Source organism: Oncorhynchus mykiss, chromosome 18 (genome assembly GCF_057628025.1).
Source record: "Oncorhynchus mykiss isolate SJ-2025 chromosome 18, ASM5762802v1, whole genome shotgun sequence".
In the NCBI taxonomy this organism is placed as follows: domain Eukaryota; kingdom Metazoa; phylum Chordata; class Actinopteri; order Salmoniformes; family Salmonidae; genus Oncorhynchus; species Oncorhynchus mykiss.
Genome location: NC_143039.1, coordinates 30,259,894 through 30,277,369, shown reverse-complemented (window position 1 = coordinate 30,277,369; position 17,476 = coordinate 30,259,894). Strand labels below are relative to the sequence as shown.

At 42.2% G+C, this 17,476-nt stretch overlaps 1 protein-coding gene across 4 annotated transcripts in view; it reads right to left on the bottom strand.

Annotated features, from left to right (window-relative positions):
- Positions 1-9,483: 9,483 nt before the first annotated feature.
- Positions 9,484-17,476, bottom strand: part of LOC110497098 (gamma-aminobutyric acid receptor subunit gamma-3) — a 42,050-nt gene continuing 34,057 nt past the window's right edge. For 2 of the 4 annotated variants that reach the window (XM_036952271.2, XM_090208109.1), the window contains 3 exons: positions 15,547-15,699; positions 12,144-12,352; positions 9,484-11,225 (listed from right to left, as the gene is read on the bottom strand). In XM_036952271.2, the coding sequence (XP_036808166.1) occupies positions 10,944-11,225; positions 12,144-12,352; positions 15,547-15,699 (644 nt within the window). In that variant the 3' untranslated portion in view covers positions 9,484-10,943. Of the gene's footprint in view, positions 11,256-12,143; positions 12,353-15,546; positions 15,700-17,476 lie in introns of all 4 variants that reach the window. The other 2 variants (XM_036952270.2, XM_036952272.2) reach the window with 1 other exon arrangement.

Below are 17,476 nucleotides of genomic sequence, written 5' to 3'. Positions count from 1 at the left end.
CTCGACTCGGCCTCGAGGTTTAGTGACTACTGCATCACTGATATAAATTGCTTGCAGCTGAAAATCAATCCGATCCATTCAACATACTGTAGAGCCAGCCAAGCTTGTCTTTTGTCGAATGAGATTTTACACAGGTGACACTCAAGGCAGCTTGATTTGAAAAACGTTGATGATTGCCACAAGACAAAGGATTTTACAGGGCAGTGACAAGCAAACAAGTTGGTCCTTTATGTGTATAGCTAAATATCTATTTTCGCTGCTGATTCTCCTTTGAGCCTCGCCACCTGCGGCTGTTGTTTTCACGCAGGCGTCGGAGGCACATCTCTTGTGGTTTCACAGCTTTGGTAGCATCAGCAGTGCCACTAGAAAAAGAGTTAGAGGAACAAATACATGGCTGATTGAGTTAAAGATAGTCTTGACGGGGGTCTCTGCCTCATGAAGCGCTTTTGAAGCACAGAGAAAAGCAGAGTAAAAGCAGTATGCATTCAGAGTCACACAGAAATGTCTTATTCTACCTACCAGATACGCCGTAACAGTCTTTTGAGTAAGAATACAGTAGAGTATTTTCGATCTTGTTTCATCGCTACGACTACCCAACGGGCTCGGGAGGCAAAGGTCGAGTCATGCAGCCTCCGAAACATGACCCGCCTAACCGAGCTTCTTAACACCCACCTGCTTAACCCCGAACCCAGCCACACAGACCCGGGATCAAACCCAGATCTGTAGTGACGCCTCTAGTAATGCAATGGAGTGCCTTAGACCTCTGTGCCACTTGGGAGGCCCGAAGTTATCTCACTTCTAAGTGAGATCAAGCGTGAGAAGCAACAATCCATGAATGCATTCATTTTATTTTGAGTATGACTGTGTTCTGGGGTAATGCTAGCACAGTGTGTCTATTAACTTACCCATTTTAGATATCTAATTTGCAAACTGAGAGACGTGACCATATTATAAACCTGTGGTTCAAAGACACGCGATATGATGTGACACACATACAGTATGATACATAAGCTGTAGGTGTTTAGTTATGATACATAAGATATGTGTGTTTACAGGGATGCAAACTAGCCATCTTTTGGCAAAATTCGCTGTTTTGAATCCAAACTAGGTGATTCGTGTATTTCCGATGATAATTTTGTGTTTTTTTTTGTGGGGGGGGGGGGGGCTTTGGATCACTACTGGCTGTAAGCAAAAAGTGATGCGTGTTTGGAGAAATCCTGGGTGTATCAAGTTCAGCCAATTGTTCACATAACAACAGAATGCTGCACGCGACTGAAGAGAGAAGAGACAACCAATTTGCTACTTACAGCATCAGTGCGCGCTCTGGGAAGACAGCAGAGAGTGGAGAGGCAGTTTGCCAGTTACAGCAGTTACAGTTACGTCCCCTGAACAATAACGAAGAGGTAGGTGAGAAGCTTGACCATGGAGACGTGGGTGAGAAGGTGATGAAGCGTACTTCATGAGCTTTAACCGAAAAACAACTGGCATTTGGAAAGTTTGAGGTGAGGGAGAAAGTGTGTTGGAACAAGTATTGTTATAATTGTTAAGTATCTTGCTAGGTGGATCGAATTCTTCATTAGCTAGCCAGATAAATGTTGAGCAACATTAGCCATCTTAACTGATCAACTAATTGAGTTTATGATGTGAAAATTAGCTGGCTAATGAAGTCAGACTGCTAACGTTAGCTAGCTAACATTACAACATCAGATGGGCTGGGCCTGACTTAAGCTGGATGCCACTATAGAGGTGAAAGGAACACCACACACTTTCCCTCTTTCTCACTTTTTCAATACAGTGGATAAAAAGAGGTATGCCAGTATGCCAGCCTGAAAGAGATCAATTATGCCAACAAACAGTATCATGCTCTGCTGGCACATTGTAGAACAGACGTCCACAGGCAGAAAGTGTACAATGTAATAATGTGCAGTGTAGCCCAAAGATATTGCTTTTGTTGTGTTGAACTTGACAGTAACACTCGTGTGTGAGTGAGCGGGGATTATTACATTTTTACTCAGTAAACATTATTTTTGCACACATGTAGCCTTGTGCACTTGATCAATCCACTAAAATAGAGCAAAAAATAGAATGCCTGTTTGTTTCATTCTATTTCTGTTTTTTTCCCCCCATGTGCAATATTTAGATGTGTGTCGTCACAAGCGTTCTATTACAAAGGCTGTCATGGCTAACTGCAATATTTATCACGTTTCAGGTATGACCCAGATGCAGACAGTGTCGAAGAAACAAACGTTTATTTCTAATACAGGGGCAGGCAAACGACAGGTCAAAGGCAGGCAGGGGTCAGTAATCCAGTGAGGTGGGGCAAAGTATAGAACGAAAGGAAGGCTCAGGATCAAGGCAGGCAGAAGGGTCAAAACAGGGAAGGACTGGGAAACAGGAGCAAGAAACAGACAGGAGCAGGGGAACAAACGCTGGTAGGTCTCACGAACAAAACAAACTGGCAACAGACAGAGACCACAGGTATAAATACACAGGGGATAATTGGGCGACACATGGAGGGAGTGGAGACCAGCACAAAGACAGGTGAAACAGATCAGGGTGTGACAATATTAGTGTATTGCTTTTTCTCAAGACTTGAGTGTCATTTGCAGTAAAGTCTAGGCAACATATAACATTGGATTGCTTTCTTAATTTATTTTGTAGCTGTGAGTTAGGTTCACATTGACCACTTTTTATTTTACACACAGAGACTGTTCATGAAGATAATATAATATAATAGTTAAAACCTTTCAACCCTTTCAACCCTGTCACCTTTTTGTGGTTTAGCTATTTTGTCTGGTTTTATAGGTGTCGCCTGTTCTTCTTCCCCTGTCCTCCCTAGGAACCCGTATGCACACAACACACACACATTTGTTTTACTATCAAACAATTAATTCCCGTTCCAAATATTTTTTTTCCCCTAACACTAACCTTAACTCCAAACCAATAACTCTAAATCCTACACCTAACCCCTAAGTAAAATAAAGCCTTTTTCCTTGTTGGGACTGGCGAAATGTTCCAACTTCTCCTTGTTTTACTATTCTTGTGAAGACTTCTGGTCCCCACAAGGATAGTATAAACCGAACACACACACACACACACACACACACACACTTAGAATCTCCAATACCAGGGAAGGCCTTTGAGGAAACAGCTGGTCCATGCGACGATATAGCCTCGGGTCTCCCAACAGATTCCAGAAAACTAACAGGGTGATAACAGATGCAGGGCTAATGGTTCATTCTTCATCAACACTCCCCATTATTGGCATATACAATTTAGAGATGATAATCATTGTGGGCACCTACTGTCCTTAGAGATATCAACATACTCCGTTTGGCGTGGTTCTCACTAGTTTGGTGTTGAGAGAGGGACATCTGAATGTTTGCACTGATGCACAGTTTATGTATATGGACATACTGTGGGTTGATGTGAGCATTGATACCACATACTTTTGTAGTAGATATCAGGCAGATAACGCTGAAAACAGTCATGTAAATTGAAGTGCTACCCACAATATTGCCTTTATTGACAGATACTCACATTGGAGCAAGTTACATTTTTTTTCTTCTCACATTTTTCTGATTTCACATTTGTCAAGAAAAAATTAGTCACAATGTTCATCACGAAAAAGACACATTTGAGAGAAGCCAGAAAGGCCAATGAGAGCCTGTGGGAGGTTGACGAACACACAAAGTCAATGACACTTTGACAAATGACGAGTCTCAGCCTGCACGTTTTTTTGTGGACATGTACACAAGTAGACATTAGGTGGCCAAACAGGAGAGCAATTTGTAAAAGGCAGCAACTCCGACAAGTGAGGAGGAAAACTATTTGATTGGAGGTGAGAACGGCGCCACGTTTACACTTGTGTCCCTTGAGAGGACAAAGGAGAGAGGATTCCAAGTCTGGGTTTGTTTCAGCTTGTTGTTCTCACTGTGCTTCTACTCAACTTGTGGACGCAAAATTGCCTGACTGGCAGGGCATTATTATAGATATGCCTTCGCTAGCAAAGAGCTACAGTAGCAGAGTTATGGGGCAGATTGTAGTGGACTGACAGGTGTGCAGCATCTCATTTCGGCAGCTTAATGTTATGTTGTAGACAGCCTTGGCGTTACACTTGTTGCTTGAATTCACATTTTTTTTTGGAGCTTCAAGACATCTAACTTAAAGTGTTGAATTGGTACAGTGTGTAACATTGTGAAATTACAGCCATTCGTTCAGTTTATTTCTGTTTTGGGGCTGTTATGTATTAAACCTTTATGTTTTCATTATGCCATGTCAGTTGGATTATACACAGCCTCTTTTTTTCCCCCAACAGGCAAAGGGCCACTCAATAACACACTCACAGTGAAACTTACTCTTGAAAGTTGTACAAGTAGAATGCACAAGGTGCAATTAGGAAATTGGGTAGTGCATCATCAGTTCCTCTTGTCATGTTAGACATTGCAGACATTTAGAGAGTTATTTATAACTTGTCAGAATTGTCCAGATCAACCAGCCCATGTCAGCTGATGTTTTTTTTCAAGTTTTTTTTTGCCCATATATATTGTTATTTTTGTGTCACTCAAATATCACATGAATATACATCAGACATGGCAAAATGTATAGAATTGCAAGAAAATGTGCATTAAAAGTGCAAAATGTTCTTTGCACCCCGTGACAAAATGTGTAGAATTGCAGGAAATAAGCATTAAACCTGCAACATTCTCTCCACCAACAAGAGGGATGTGAACAGTTTGTATCATGAACAGTGCTTGTGGCCATAGAAATAGACCTGGCCCCTACACACACGTGCAGGGGGCGGCTCGAGATGTTCCCCAATGCTGGAGTGAAAAAGTTTGGGATCCCCTGCTGTAGGCGACACAGTAAAAGTTGGGATTGGCTCTATACTCCAGCATTTTGGATTTGAGCTCAAATGTTTCATATGAGGCAACAGTACAGAATGTCCCCTTTTATTTTCATACATATATGTTTCATGAAAAGCACTTAATGCCGGGGTAGGCATTCCTGGATACTGGAGTGTCACGGGCCCCTTTTTGTTTTTGACTTAACTGACCTGGAATACCAGGTGTGTTGAATATAGGCAGTCATTGAACTGATCAATTAGTTCAGTTGGTCAGGTGTGGTGCCGAGTTGGAACGAAATCCTGCAGTACCTGCGGTACTCCAGGAACAGGGTTGGCTACCACTGACTTAATGTGTCTAGTCGCCCCCATGTGAAGAAGTCATAGGTATTTGGACAAATTCACTTATGGTGTAATTAAGTATGACTAAGGGCCACTTTGTCCCGTCTAACATGGTCATGGATTCTCGTAATCCTTTTGGGAGAGCAGCCAGGCATATGCACAGTCTTTTGTGTGCCCTTAATTTACTGCTAATTGTAATTACAAATCAGTTATATGAGCAAAACACGATAGACCAATGTTTTCTTTTTTCAGTGAGTGTGCCCTCAGCCCTGTTTCTGGTGTTCCAGGATGTAAATTATTCATGTTTTTCTTGCTTTCCATTGGTTATGATTCAGTGTTTGGGAACAATACATGTTTGTGATCCATACGGGTAGTTTCTACTGAATTTATTAAAGTCCCAATGGACTGGAACAAAATCTGTATGCAATAATGTATAAACAATGATTCATATGTACAGTGCATTTGGAAAGTGTTCAGAGCCCTTTCAACATTTTGTTGCATTACAGCCTTATTCTGAAATTGATTAAATTGTTTTGTTCCTCATCAATCTACTCACAATACCCCATGATGACAAAACAAAAACAGGATTTTAGAAATGTTTGAATATTTATAGAAAATAAACATCTGAAATATCACATTTACATAAGTATTCAGATCCTTTACTCAGTACTTTGTTGAAGCTCAATTGGCAGCGATTACAGCCTCAAGTCCTCTTGGTTATGACGCTACAGGCTTGGCACACCTGTATTTGGGCAGTTTCACGCATTCTTCTCTGCAGATCCTTTCAAGCTCTGTCAGGTTGGATAGGGAACGTTGCTGCACAGCTATTTTCAGGTCTCTCCAGAGATGTTCGATTGGGTTCAAGTCTGGGCTCTGGCTGGGCCACTTAAGGAAATTCAGAGACTTGTCCTGAAGCCACTCCTGTGTTGTCTTGGCTGTGTGCTTAGGGTCATTGTCCTGTTGGAAGGTGGACCTTTGCCCCAGTCTGAGGTCCTGAGCGCTCTGGAGCAGGTTTTCCTCAAGGATCTGTCTGTACTTTGCTCCGTTCATCTTTCCCTCGATCCTGGTGGTACAGCATGATGCTGGTAGTCTTTAGGTGCCAAACTCTAAGCGGGCTGTCATGTGCCTTTTACTGAGGGGTGGCTTCCGTCTGACCACTACCATAATTGCCTGATTGGTGGAGTGCTGCAGAGATGGTTGTCCTTCTGGAGGGTTCTCCCATCTTCACAGAGGAACTCTAGAACTCTGTCAGAGTGACCATTGGGCTCTTGTTCACCTCCCTAACCAAGGCCCTTCTCCCCCGATTGCTCAGTTTGGGCGGGCGGCCAGCTCTAGGAAGTTTGGGGGTTCCAAATTTCTTTAATTTAAGAATGATGGAGGCCACTATGTTCTTGGGGACCTTCAATGCTTCAGACATTTCTTGGTACCCTTCCCCAGATCTCTGCTTCAACACAATCCTGTCTCGGAGCTCTACGGACAAGTCCTTCTACCCCGTGGGTTTGTTTTTGCTCTGACATGCACTGTCAATTTTGGGACCTTATATAGATAGGTGTGTTTTTTCAAATCATGTCCAATCGAAATTACCACAGGTGGATTCAAGTTGTAGAAACATCAATAATTATCAATGGAAACAGGATGCATCTGAGCTCAATTTCGAGTCTATATAGCAAAGTGTCTGAATACTTATGAAAATTATGTACTCCCTTCAAAGAACAGCGCAAACTGGTTCTAACCAGAATAGAAAGAGGAGTGGGAGGCCCTGGTGCACAACTGAGCAAGAGGACAAGTACATCAAAGTGTCTAGTTTGAGAAACAGATGCCTCACAAGTCCTTAACTGGCAGCTTCATTAAATAGTACCCGCAAACACCAGTCTCAATGTCAACAGTGAAGAGACGACTCTGGGATGCTGGCCTTCTAGGCAAAGTTGCAAAGAAAAAGACATATCTCAGACTGGAAAAGATTAAGAAGGGCAAAAGAACACAGACACTGGGCAGAGGAACTCTAACACAACGTGCCATTGGAACACAGGAGGGATGGTTGCTGATAATGCCTATGTAGATATTCCATAAAAAATCAGCTATTAGTCATTTACAACATTACAATGTCTACACTGTATTTCTGATCAATTTGATGTTATTTTAATGGACAAAAAAAGTACTTTTCTTTCAAAAACAAGGACATTTCTAAGTGACCCCAAACTTTTGAATGGTAGTGTATATAGCTGTATGTCATAAAGTAGGTCAGCAGTAGCATCTGTGAGAGCCTGCTGTTCCAGGAGAATCTCCCTAAGTGGAGGAGGACGTCCCCAGTCTCCAGATCCAGCTTTAAATGTCCAACACAGCCATTTTTATCTTAATATCAAATCATTTCTGGGTGACAATTAAATACCTTACTGTGATTCTTTCAATTAAAATGGTCAAAAAGAAAGAAAAATAGCTTCTTATCAAAGGGAAATTTTGCTAGGACTGTCTGAGTGTGGAGGGGAAACTGAAATTAGCTGTTATGGGCAGAGAGGTTTCAAACTCTCTTTCTTATTGGTCTAATTTACCGCATAGTGATGTCACCATTGAAGGCCAAAACTCCATCCCACTAAAACAGGCTTAAATTTCAGGTAGTCGTTTCAAACAGCTTCAACACTAAAAGGGAATTCTCGTACTTTTCATAATTTCCCAGTATTATTCCAATCTCACAGCGTGGAAATATATATAAAACATTAGAAAATCACATTTTTAACTGCACTGGGCCTTTAACACACAAACAACCCCCATCATCTCATATCCCTACTCACACAAACAACCCCCATCATCTCATATCCCTACTCGCACAAACACCCCTGGGATTTCCTGTCCAGGTGTCCTATCTCTCAGAAAATTGTATGCATGACTAAGTTAATTTGTTAAGTACTGTATGTGAGCATATTTAGCCCCCCCCCCCCCCTCAGTTGAATGGGATCTCTCTATTCTAGGCTACTATTTTTGATTGAGTTCCCTCTCAGCACTGCATCCACTTTTTGATAGCGTTCCACTGATTTCCTTCTCTTTGTAGTATCATACTCAGTGTTGTCTCAATCTAGGTCAGCAAATATACAGTCAGTCTAACAGTGACGCACTTTTGCAGATCTCACCCAGGGGTATCAACGTACCAGGGGTATCAACGCATGTCGTGGAAATTTCCTCTATTTACCAAATCATGAGAGCAAACCACACACAAGTCAGAGTTAGTTATCACAAAGTCCATCTTTAATTATATGAGCTCTATCACAACCCTGTGACTCTCAGATCAATTCAGTGTCTATCAATGAATTCTCTGAGAGTCCTTCACACATTGTTACTGAGATCCTTTATAACAAAGACACACATAGCCAGACAGCATAGGCATAATTTATCGTTCAGCTTTGTCTCCTAAACTATGTTCTTTTCTCAAACTCAGAACCATAAACCAATCCTCCATATCAACAGGCATATATCAAATCCATCCTATCTTGACAAGATCACAGAGACACACTGACTGGCACACAGACATTGTGGAGCCAAGAGATACACGCTTGACCTCTCCCCTCTCTCCGGCCCAAGCAACTTAGTCTTGACATAGAACAGATACTGCAACCCCGCCTCAGTATTATACAAAAACAACATTCTGATGAGAAGTAACTTACAAACATATGATGAATATAAAACATCTTACCTATGTTACCAACCAATTCTGATTATTCCCCAACACGTACCAGGGGTATCAACGTACCAGGGGTATCAATGTACCAGGGGTATCCACGTACCAGGGGTATCAATATTCTGTGGTGAGCTCCAGGACCGCATTCAAAAAGTTTCTCAGAGTAGGTGTCCCTTGTGTATATGATCTCATGTGATCTACACTGCTACTCTGACATTTTGTGAATGCAGGCCCTGAACAATAACTTCCGGTTATTTCTATACGGGGATGCTAATTGTATAATGATCTACTCTGCAATAGACATGAATCGTGTGTAGAGTTAATTTCCTTCTGTGGGAATAAAAGGGTCTGTTTTGGATTTCCTTAGCCTACTTCCTAATAAGTGATTATTGTACATAATGACTTTTCATTGACTTGCCTCCTTACTTCGAAACAACAGGATGCACAGTGTGAGGTTTGAAGTGGGCAATAAAAACCACGTCAGAGACAAAAACCATTCCTACACGTTGAAATATATTTCCATCTTAAATAACTCTAAAGTGTGTAAGAAAGATCAGTTTGCTAATGATCCAAATGACCTACATACACACATGCACACACACTCACACACTCACACACACTCCAGACCTTAAGCAAAGATAGTTTTATTAATTTAAGCAATACCACAGACTGAATTCTCTAAAAAGCATAGCTGTACCTAGACAGTGGTTCTCTCAGATCTGCTGTAACAAAAGGGTGCGTTCCATCAGACTTAGAAAATAGTCTTTGATTTATTGTAAATACATTATATCAAACTAAGACACTTATGAAGTGCAATATTTGTATTGTTATACAGAGTTGAAAACCACTATTTGTTGTTGGTCTAAAGTATGATCTACATTCAACTATGAAAATAGCATGAAAACATCTCTCACATATACGTTCTCTTAAAACATAGAATACAGGGTTCTACCATACTTCTAAGTCAAACCACCGCAGAAACAACAGTGTTACTTACAGTACAGTAAATCAAACTATTTTTAACTCCATAAACACACCTTTTACAATTATTTGTGATGTTGCTGTCTGTTTTGGTACAACAGCTACTGTATGATATAACATGAATTACACATGTTCTTGCTCAAGAAAATAGCAGTAGTGTTGTTGGAGTGAAACCATACATTTTTTATTAGTACTGTACTGAATACGAGCACAATATATACAGTACTGTACTGATGCAAATGCTACCCTGGCCCTTAGCCTATGATGTGTTGTCGGCCTGCTGTATGGAGATAAATGTATGTCCAGATTCTGTAAATTAATTCAACAACATCATCTATCTCCATACCACTATAGTTTGAAACCTTACCATACCTTGTCCTCAGACAATTGATTTAATTATCAAATAGTCTGGAAAACTCTGTTACAAAAGAAAAGTTTATTAGATACATTATTTTACAAAATAACTATTTTCATCTTTAAATTATTATCTTATAGTGTTGTTGTAAGGTATACTATGCATGTTCTTGTTGCACATCACCCTTGGTAGAAAACATCATTCAAATGTGTATGATATAAATGTATATTAATCTAAACCAAATGAATGTTATCAATGACCTAATATTTAAGACCCCGTTGGTGCCTAAAATAAATCATATTGAGGTTCTATATATGTCAAATGGCTTGCAATGACTATGCAACTGACTAATTAATACAAAGCAACAATATAATAATTTCATAGCGCAGTCCCCCCTAGCTTTTCATTGTTTTTAATGAACAGTATAGCATGCGTTGAAATGGCGGATGTGGGATAACCTATGTAGGAAAAACTTCAAAGCTTCTAGTGCCCTTATTGCACCTCTGTATAGGTGATGGCCCCTTCCTGAAGAAGGCACTGTGGATGCTTCATTATCTCTTATCTGGCTAGCATCCTGGCGTTAGTGTCTCACAGCTGTCTATTGGCTGGTTACACTAACCCACCAACCAATCAAGTGTCAACGTGCACAAAGCTGCCACTGTGTGACATCTTATGTCTTGTGACATCTCCTCTTCCCATTTGAGTCTTTCCATATTTGTCCAATCGAATTATATCAAATCCAACTGAAACTGCTAAAGGTAGAGATAAGAGACCCAGTAGACGATGTTGAACAGGAGAAACGACGTAGGGAAGAAGACTCTCGAGTAAGCGTCCAGCTCCTTAATGTCGACATGGATGCGTCCTTTCCTCCACCCTCCCCCCTTGCACTCCTCGTAACAGCAGAAGAAGCTCTGGCAGTCCTTCCCGTCCAGACACTCGTACACGTCCTCATAGTCCTGCCAGTATGAGTAGTTGTTGTTCAATGGAACCACAGTCGTGGGGGACCTGGGCCCCGTGTCTAGCATCGAGTAGGTCTGTGGGAGGGGACAGAGGAAGGCCATCTCCTTAGATGCGTAAGCGATAAAGGGAGAAAAAGAGAGGGTGAGAGAGTGAAGGTGGGGGTGGGGTGGGGGGGGGGGGGGGCAAGAAATGTGATGAGGGGAGAGAGGAAGGAAGGCCTCATAATTAGATACTGAGAGGGAGAGAGTGAGGCAACAGGGAGGGGGCTGGGGACAACTAAAGCCAGACAGGAGACAAGAAATACATGTGGGCAAACAAGGGAGAAAGACAGATGGAAAGATGAAAAGAGACAGAGAGAAAGAGATGAAGAGAGAAAGAGATCTGATACGTTGTGAGTGGAGCTGTGCTGTCATGCATTAAAGCTCCGCAGCGGGCCGTGTCCTCCCACACCCAGCAGGACGCTGTCATAGCCCAGGCAGGCAATGAGATAGAACCCCTCGGCTTAGTGCTCTACCGAAGCTGGGACTCACTCATTGGCTCGACAGCATTACACGACATGACATGATGACATGACAGGCTATGACACGCCATTTACCAAGTACACTGTGTGACCGGTCGGCAGTGCAAGTGGATGGATATATGACGGATGGTGGATGGACCAGACCTCAACCCTCACCGGGGGGCAACCTCCCGATTTGCTACCATGCAGGACAGAGCCACTGACTGTAATACTATCACAGCCCATGCACAGTGTGACTGATGCAAGAGGATGGAGATATGAAGGATGGACTAGACCTCCACCCACTGAGACCATAATCGCTACCATGGCTAGAACTATTGACTGTGACAACACAAACAACCTCGGTCCATGTCTATAACAGCATTACACTGCATTGAGAAAAGTTACACCATTTCGTCATACGGAGGAAAGGTACACCATTACATTGTACGGAGGAAAGGTACACCATTACATTGTATGGAGGAAAGCTCACCAGTCTCTGCGTCTTGTTTGTCTTGTTGTAGCGGGGCTTCTGTGCCCTGTAGGCGTAGTAGTTTTGGATGGCGTACTCCATCATGGCCGCAAAGACGAACAAGAAGCACACAGTGACGAAGAGATCCATGGCCGTCACATAGGAGACTCTGGGTAGGGACGTCCTGGCCACTGTACTAAGGGTGGTCATTGTCAACACAGTGGTGATACCTGAAAGGACAAAGTCGGCGTCATTACACAGATTTTTCACCTAGTCGGCTCAGGGAATCAAACCAGCAACCTTTCGGTTACTGGCCCAACACTCTTAACCTCCAAAACTGAATGCTACCTGCCACCCGGTACTAACTATTTGATATCTGTCTTGGCAAAACGGTGGCAATAGTTTTCTCTGGCAGTAGTCTGAATATATTTTGCAAATATGTTTTTAAGATATTTTTATAAATTAATGAGGGTAGTTTGTGTCTCTATGTAGTTTTAACTTTAGAAATAAATTGACGTTTACATTAATACATTGTCAGCGCTTAAATATACTGAACAAAAATATGAACGCAACATGCAACAATTTCAAAGATTTTACTGAGTTACAGATCATATGAGGAAATCAGTCAATTTAAATAAATTCATTAGGCCCTAATCTATGGATTTCATAGGTGGGCCTGGGAGAGCGTAGGCCCACACACTTGGCAGCCAGGCCCACCCACTGGGGAGACAGGCACAGCCAATCAGAATGAGCTTTTCCCCACAGAAGGGTTTTATTACAGAGAGAAATACTCCTCAGCACCACCCCTCAGAGGATCCCGTAGGTGAAGAAGTCGGATGTGGAGGTTCTAGACTAGCGTGGTTATACATGGTCTGCGGTTGTGAGGCCAGTTGGATGTACTGCCAAATTCTCTAAAATGACGTTTGAGGCAGATTATGGTAGAGAAATTAACATTAAATTATCTGGCAAAAGCTCTGCTGGACATGCCTGCAATCAGCATGCTAATTGCACTCTCCCTCAAAACTTGAGACATAAGTGCACATTTTGTTCTCCCCAGCACAAGGTGCACCTGTGTAATGAGCATGCTGTTTAATCAGTTTCTTGATATGCCATACCTGTCGGGTGGATGAATTATTTTGGCAAAGGAGAAATGCTCACTAACAGGGATGTACCCATTTGTGCACCAAATTTGAGAGAAATAAGCTTTTTGAGCCTATGTAACATTTCTGGGATCTTTTATTTCAGCTCATGAAACATGGGACCAAGACTTTACATTTTGCATTTATATTTTTGCTCAGTGTGTATATTGAAAAGTGAGCTGAATGTGCCAGCTGAGATTTTGCATGTATAGAGCCTTTTATATAAAATGCTGGGTGTGACCCGCACACACACTCATATGCGCGCACACTCATTTGTGCACACACTCATATGCGCACGCACGCACACACACATTCTCTCTCTCGCTCTTTTATGCACATCACCAGGAACCTCTCATTTGATGACTGAATATTGTGCTGTTTTCAAGCAGTTACCATGGAGACCAGAAGGCCCATCTATTTTGAGCTGATATTTCATACTCAATCCCCCCTTCCTTCCTTCAGACTCTACTGGCCACGGTGATTACCTTCACCTATTTCCCTTACCTTCTATACATACTTTTGGCACTTAGTCAGCAGAGGTCCTTCATAACTTTCAAACAGGCAAAGGTGTCAGAGCACCTTCAACTGGTTCCTCCAAATAAAATGGCAAAAATGTAATGAATGAGAAAAAGGTATCGTTGTAAAAAACAAAAAAATACCCATAGATGTCACATGAACAGATACAACACATAGAAAATAATACAGATACAAAGAACATTGTACAAAGATATCAGTCTACAGTGCTGTCGTGACTCAGAGACAGAGAAAGAGAGAGAAAGAAAGAAAGAAAGTCACTGAACTGAGCATCCCCTGTCCCTTACTCCCTGTCAGGTATAGCCTGATAGTCATTACCATCTGTGGTGGCCCTTACTCCCTGTCAGGTATAGCCTGATAGTCATTACCATCTGTGGTGGCCCTTACTCCCTGTCAGGTATAGCCTGATAGTCATTACCATCTGTGGTGGCCCTTACTCCCTGTCAGGTATAGCCTGATAGTCATTACCATCTGTGGTGGCCCTTACTCCCTGTCAGGTATAGCCTGATAGTCATTACCATCTGTGGTGGCCCTTACTCCCTGTCAGGTATAGCCTGATAGTCATTACCATCTGTGGTGGCCCTTGTGAACCTGGCTCTTTGGGAATGTCACCCACTACACCTCGTCACTGCCCCACCAACCACACGACACCCTCAGGGGACACCTGCATGTCAGCACCTGCCTCCTCCTTAGCCCCCTACCACCACCACCAGCCACTCTGACACATCTCCTGCTCTTTGCAGTCAGAGCCCATTTTCCTTATCACTCCTCTTTCTTTTCAACCCGCTGATCGATCAGCGGGAAGGCCCGGAAAAATCATCGCTGCGCTTTCATGCCCCAGAATAGATACTAAATCATTTATTTTATCAACGAGAATGGGATATTTATTTTTACTCCTACAGACAGCATTCTTGCCTGTTAGCTAGGGGAAAGACAAACATGTTTCCGGGCTTATCTTTGTACTGTGCCGTAACAGGTGGCAAGAGGTTCGAGCGAGACTATTCGATGTGATTGTGGAGGTTCAAGGATGGTTTGGTGATGAATCGGACTCGTTAATACTCTTCAGGCTTTGACTTGTTTAACCACCATTGCAAATGTGCTTGTGTTGTCACTTAGTTAAAAGCCAAGTATAATGCGAATACTGTAATTTGGACTAAATGTGATATATTTGTTCTTGAAGACCAAAAAAAATGACCTGATCAAGGTCCGCTACAAGAGCTGCCTGGAGGAATTGAATCGTACTTACCGCAAAGTTCAACTCAAACTCCCAATCACCTTCAACAACATAATCCAGACGAATGTACATGCACTAATGGAAAGCATGCATCGGGGGGGAAAAAAATCATGAATGAATTGCAAACGTAAACAAAAAGGTCATTGTTAAGCCTTGATAAATTACAAGCACGTCGCATAAACAAAATAAGACGGTACAAGAATCTTGAAAGCAGAACATAACATTGCATAAACACATGCAGATTGCTCTCTAGTCTAAACAATAAAATATAGATTTTTCTATGCAATCTTCCATTGTGGTACCAAGAGTTGGTAACCATCTTTTCAACAAACCAGCTAGACTCAGATGTATTTTTTTCCTTTCAGAATAACACATGCAGAGGTAGTCATTGCTGAACACATACAGTACACTACATGAACACTGGTGGAACAGATTTGATTGAACCCTTGGGTTTTTTCATCTACTTATTATAATATCAGTGTGTATCCTGTCAAATGGTATTCTTCAGATCAGGTACCTAGCGCTGTTCTGGCGGGGGCGGCATCGCTATTGATCCAGAAGGAGACCCAGGAGAGCACCACGGTGAGGATACAGGGGATGTAGGTCTGGATGGTGAAATAACCCATTCTCCTGCTCAGGTCAAAGTACACTGTCATGACCACATAATCACCTGGGAGAGGAGGGGGATAAAGAGGAGGGATGTATATGGAGTGAGGGGCGAGGAGGGGGAGGGAGCGAGGTAAGGAGGGAGAAAGAGAAGAGATTGAGGGACAATCAGAGCGTCAGGTGGAACAAGAACAAGCCAGCGTGGGGAGGGAGAGGGGGGGAGAGAAAGACCGAGAGAGAGAGATAATCATGAGAGCTAGCATCAGGGGGAACCACAGAACAAGGCACCATACACAATGCTTCAGGGAGTCTACTTTGGTGGGTTTTGAAGAGGGGATGCTGTAACAATAGAAAGAAAGGAGGCAGATATAACAGCGGTAGAACCAGAAGTCCCCGATGGCACGGTGGCATGGGAACTGTCCACTCGCTGTCCTCATTACCACGCTACAGCACAATACCTATTCATTTCATGCTGGATGAGAAACAAGAAGAAGACATTTAGCGCTTTGTTTTCAGAGTTTGTTGAGATGTAAATTAATGACATGCTATTTTTAGCTGCAGGAGCAAGCTAGCTAATCATCATGCAGCATGATGCAAGCTGGGAGTCAAGAAAAAGGGAAAACAAGATGAGAAACGTCTAATTTCCTTGAACAGAACTGAAGGAAGATCTGTGGAAGAACTCTGGCTTTCACATGAGTTCTCCACTCAGAACGTGGACTTGTATCACAGTGCACCATACGTAGAACACTTCATTTATTGGATCACATGAGTTTTCAAGACGAATAAAGTACAGCATGAACAATGTCACCTATGAAATTTGAGAATAGGGTCAATGTGGGTTAATTACAGCTTGAGGATTCATACATGAGATCAATTCATCAGCCCCTTGAAACGCTGCTACATGAGTCGTCAATGCTGTCATGAATGCATTACAAATGTATTACAAAGTAATTCCAGCAAGCACCACTCATGAGTATAATTAGATACCTGTTTGTAAAACACGACCTTTGTCGCAAGGAATGATTGTTGCAAATAAATAGATGTAGAATTCAGTATTAAAACCAAACCACATCCTAGGCCTCTGAAAATCATTTAAGTGAATAATTAAATATTTTGAATCTTTAATCCAGATGGTTTGTGTAAAAATATGTTTGCCTTTATACCAGAGGGGACTACTGATGAGCTTCAAGCAATCTACAGAGAAACAATATGTTAAATGTCACAATGAATTATGAAGACAGGTAAATGCACTTTCATTGCGCCCTTTTTCATTACACAGTGAATGATAAAGACAACGTCTACTCCCTGAGCACTACTCTTAAGTCTACTACCACAGTACTACTCCTAAGTCTACTACCACAGTACTACCCCTAAGTCTACTACCACAGTACTACCCCTAAGTCTACTACCACAGTACTACTCCTAAGTCTACTACCACAGTACTACTCCTAAGTCTACTACCACAGTACTACTCCTAAGTCTACTACCACAGTACTACTCCTAAGTCTACTACCACAGTACTACTCCTAAGTCTACTACCACAGTACTACCCCTAAGTCTACTACCACAGTACTACCCCTAAGTCTACTACCACAGTACTACCCCTAAGTCTACTACCACAGTACTACCCCTAAGTCTACTACCACAGTACTACCCCTAAGTCTACTACCACAGTACTACCCCTAAGTCTACTACCACAGTACTACCCCTAAGTCTACGACCACAGTACTACTTCTTAGTCTACTACCAGAGTACTACTCCTAATTGCAATTTCAACCTGTTTTCTGCCCTGCCAAATGCTGTCTTTGTCATTTCCATGGTACAATAATACTACATATCTT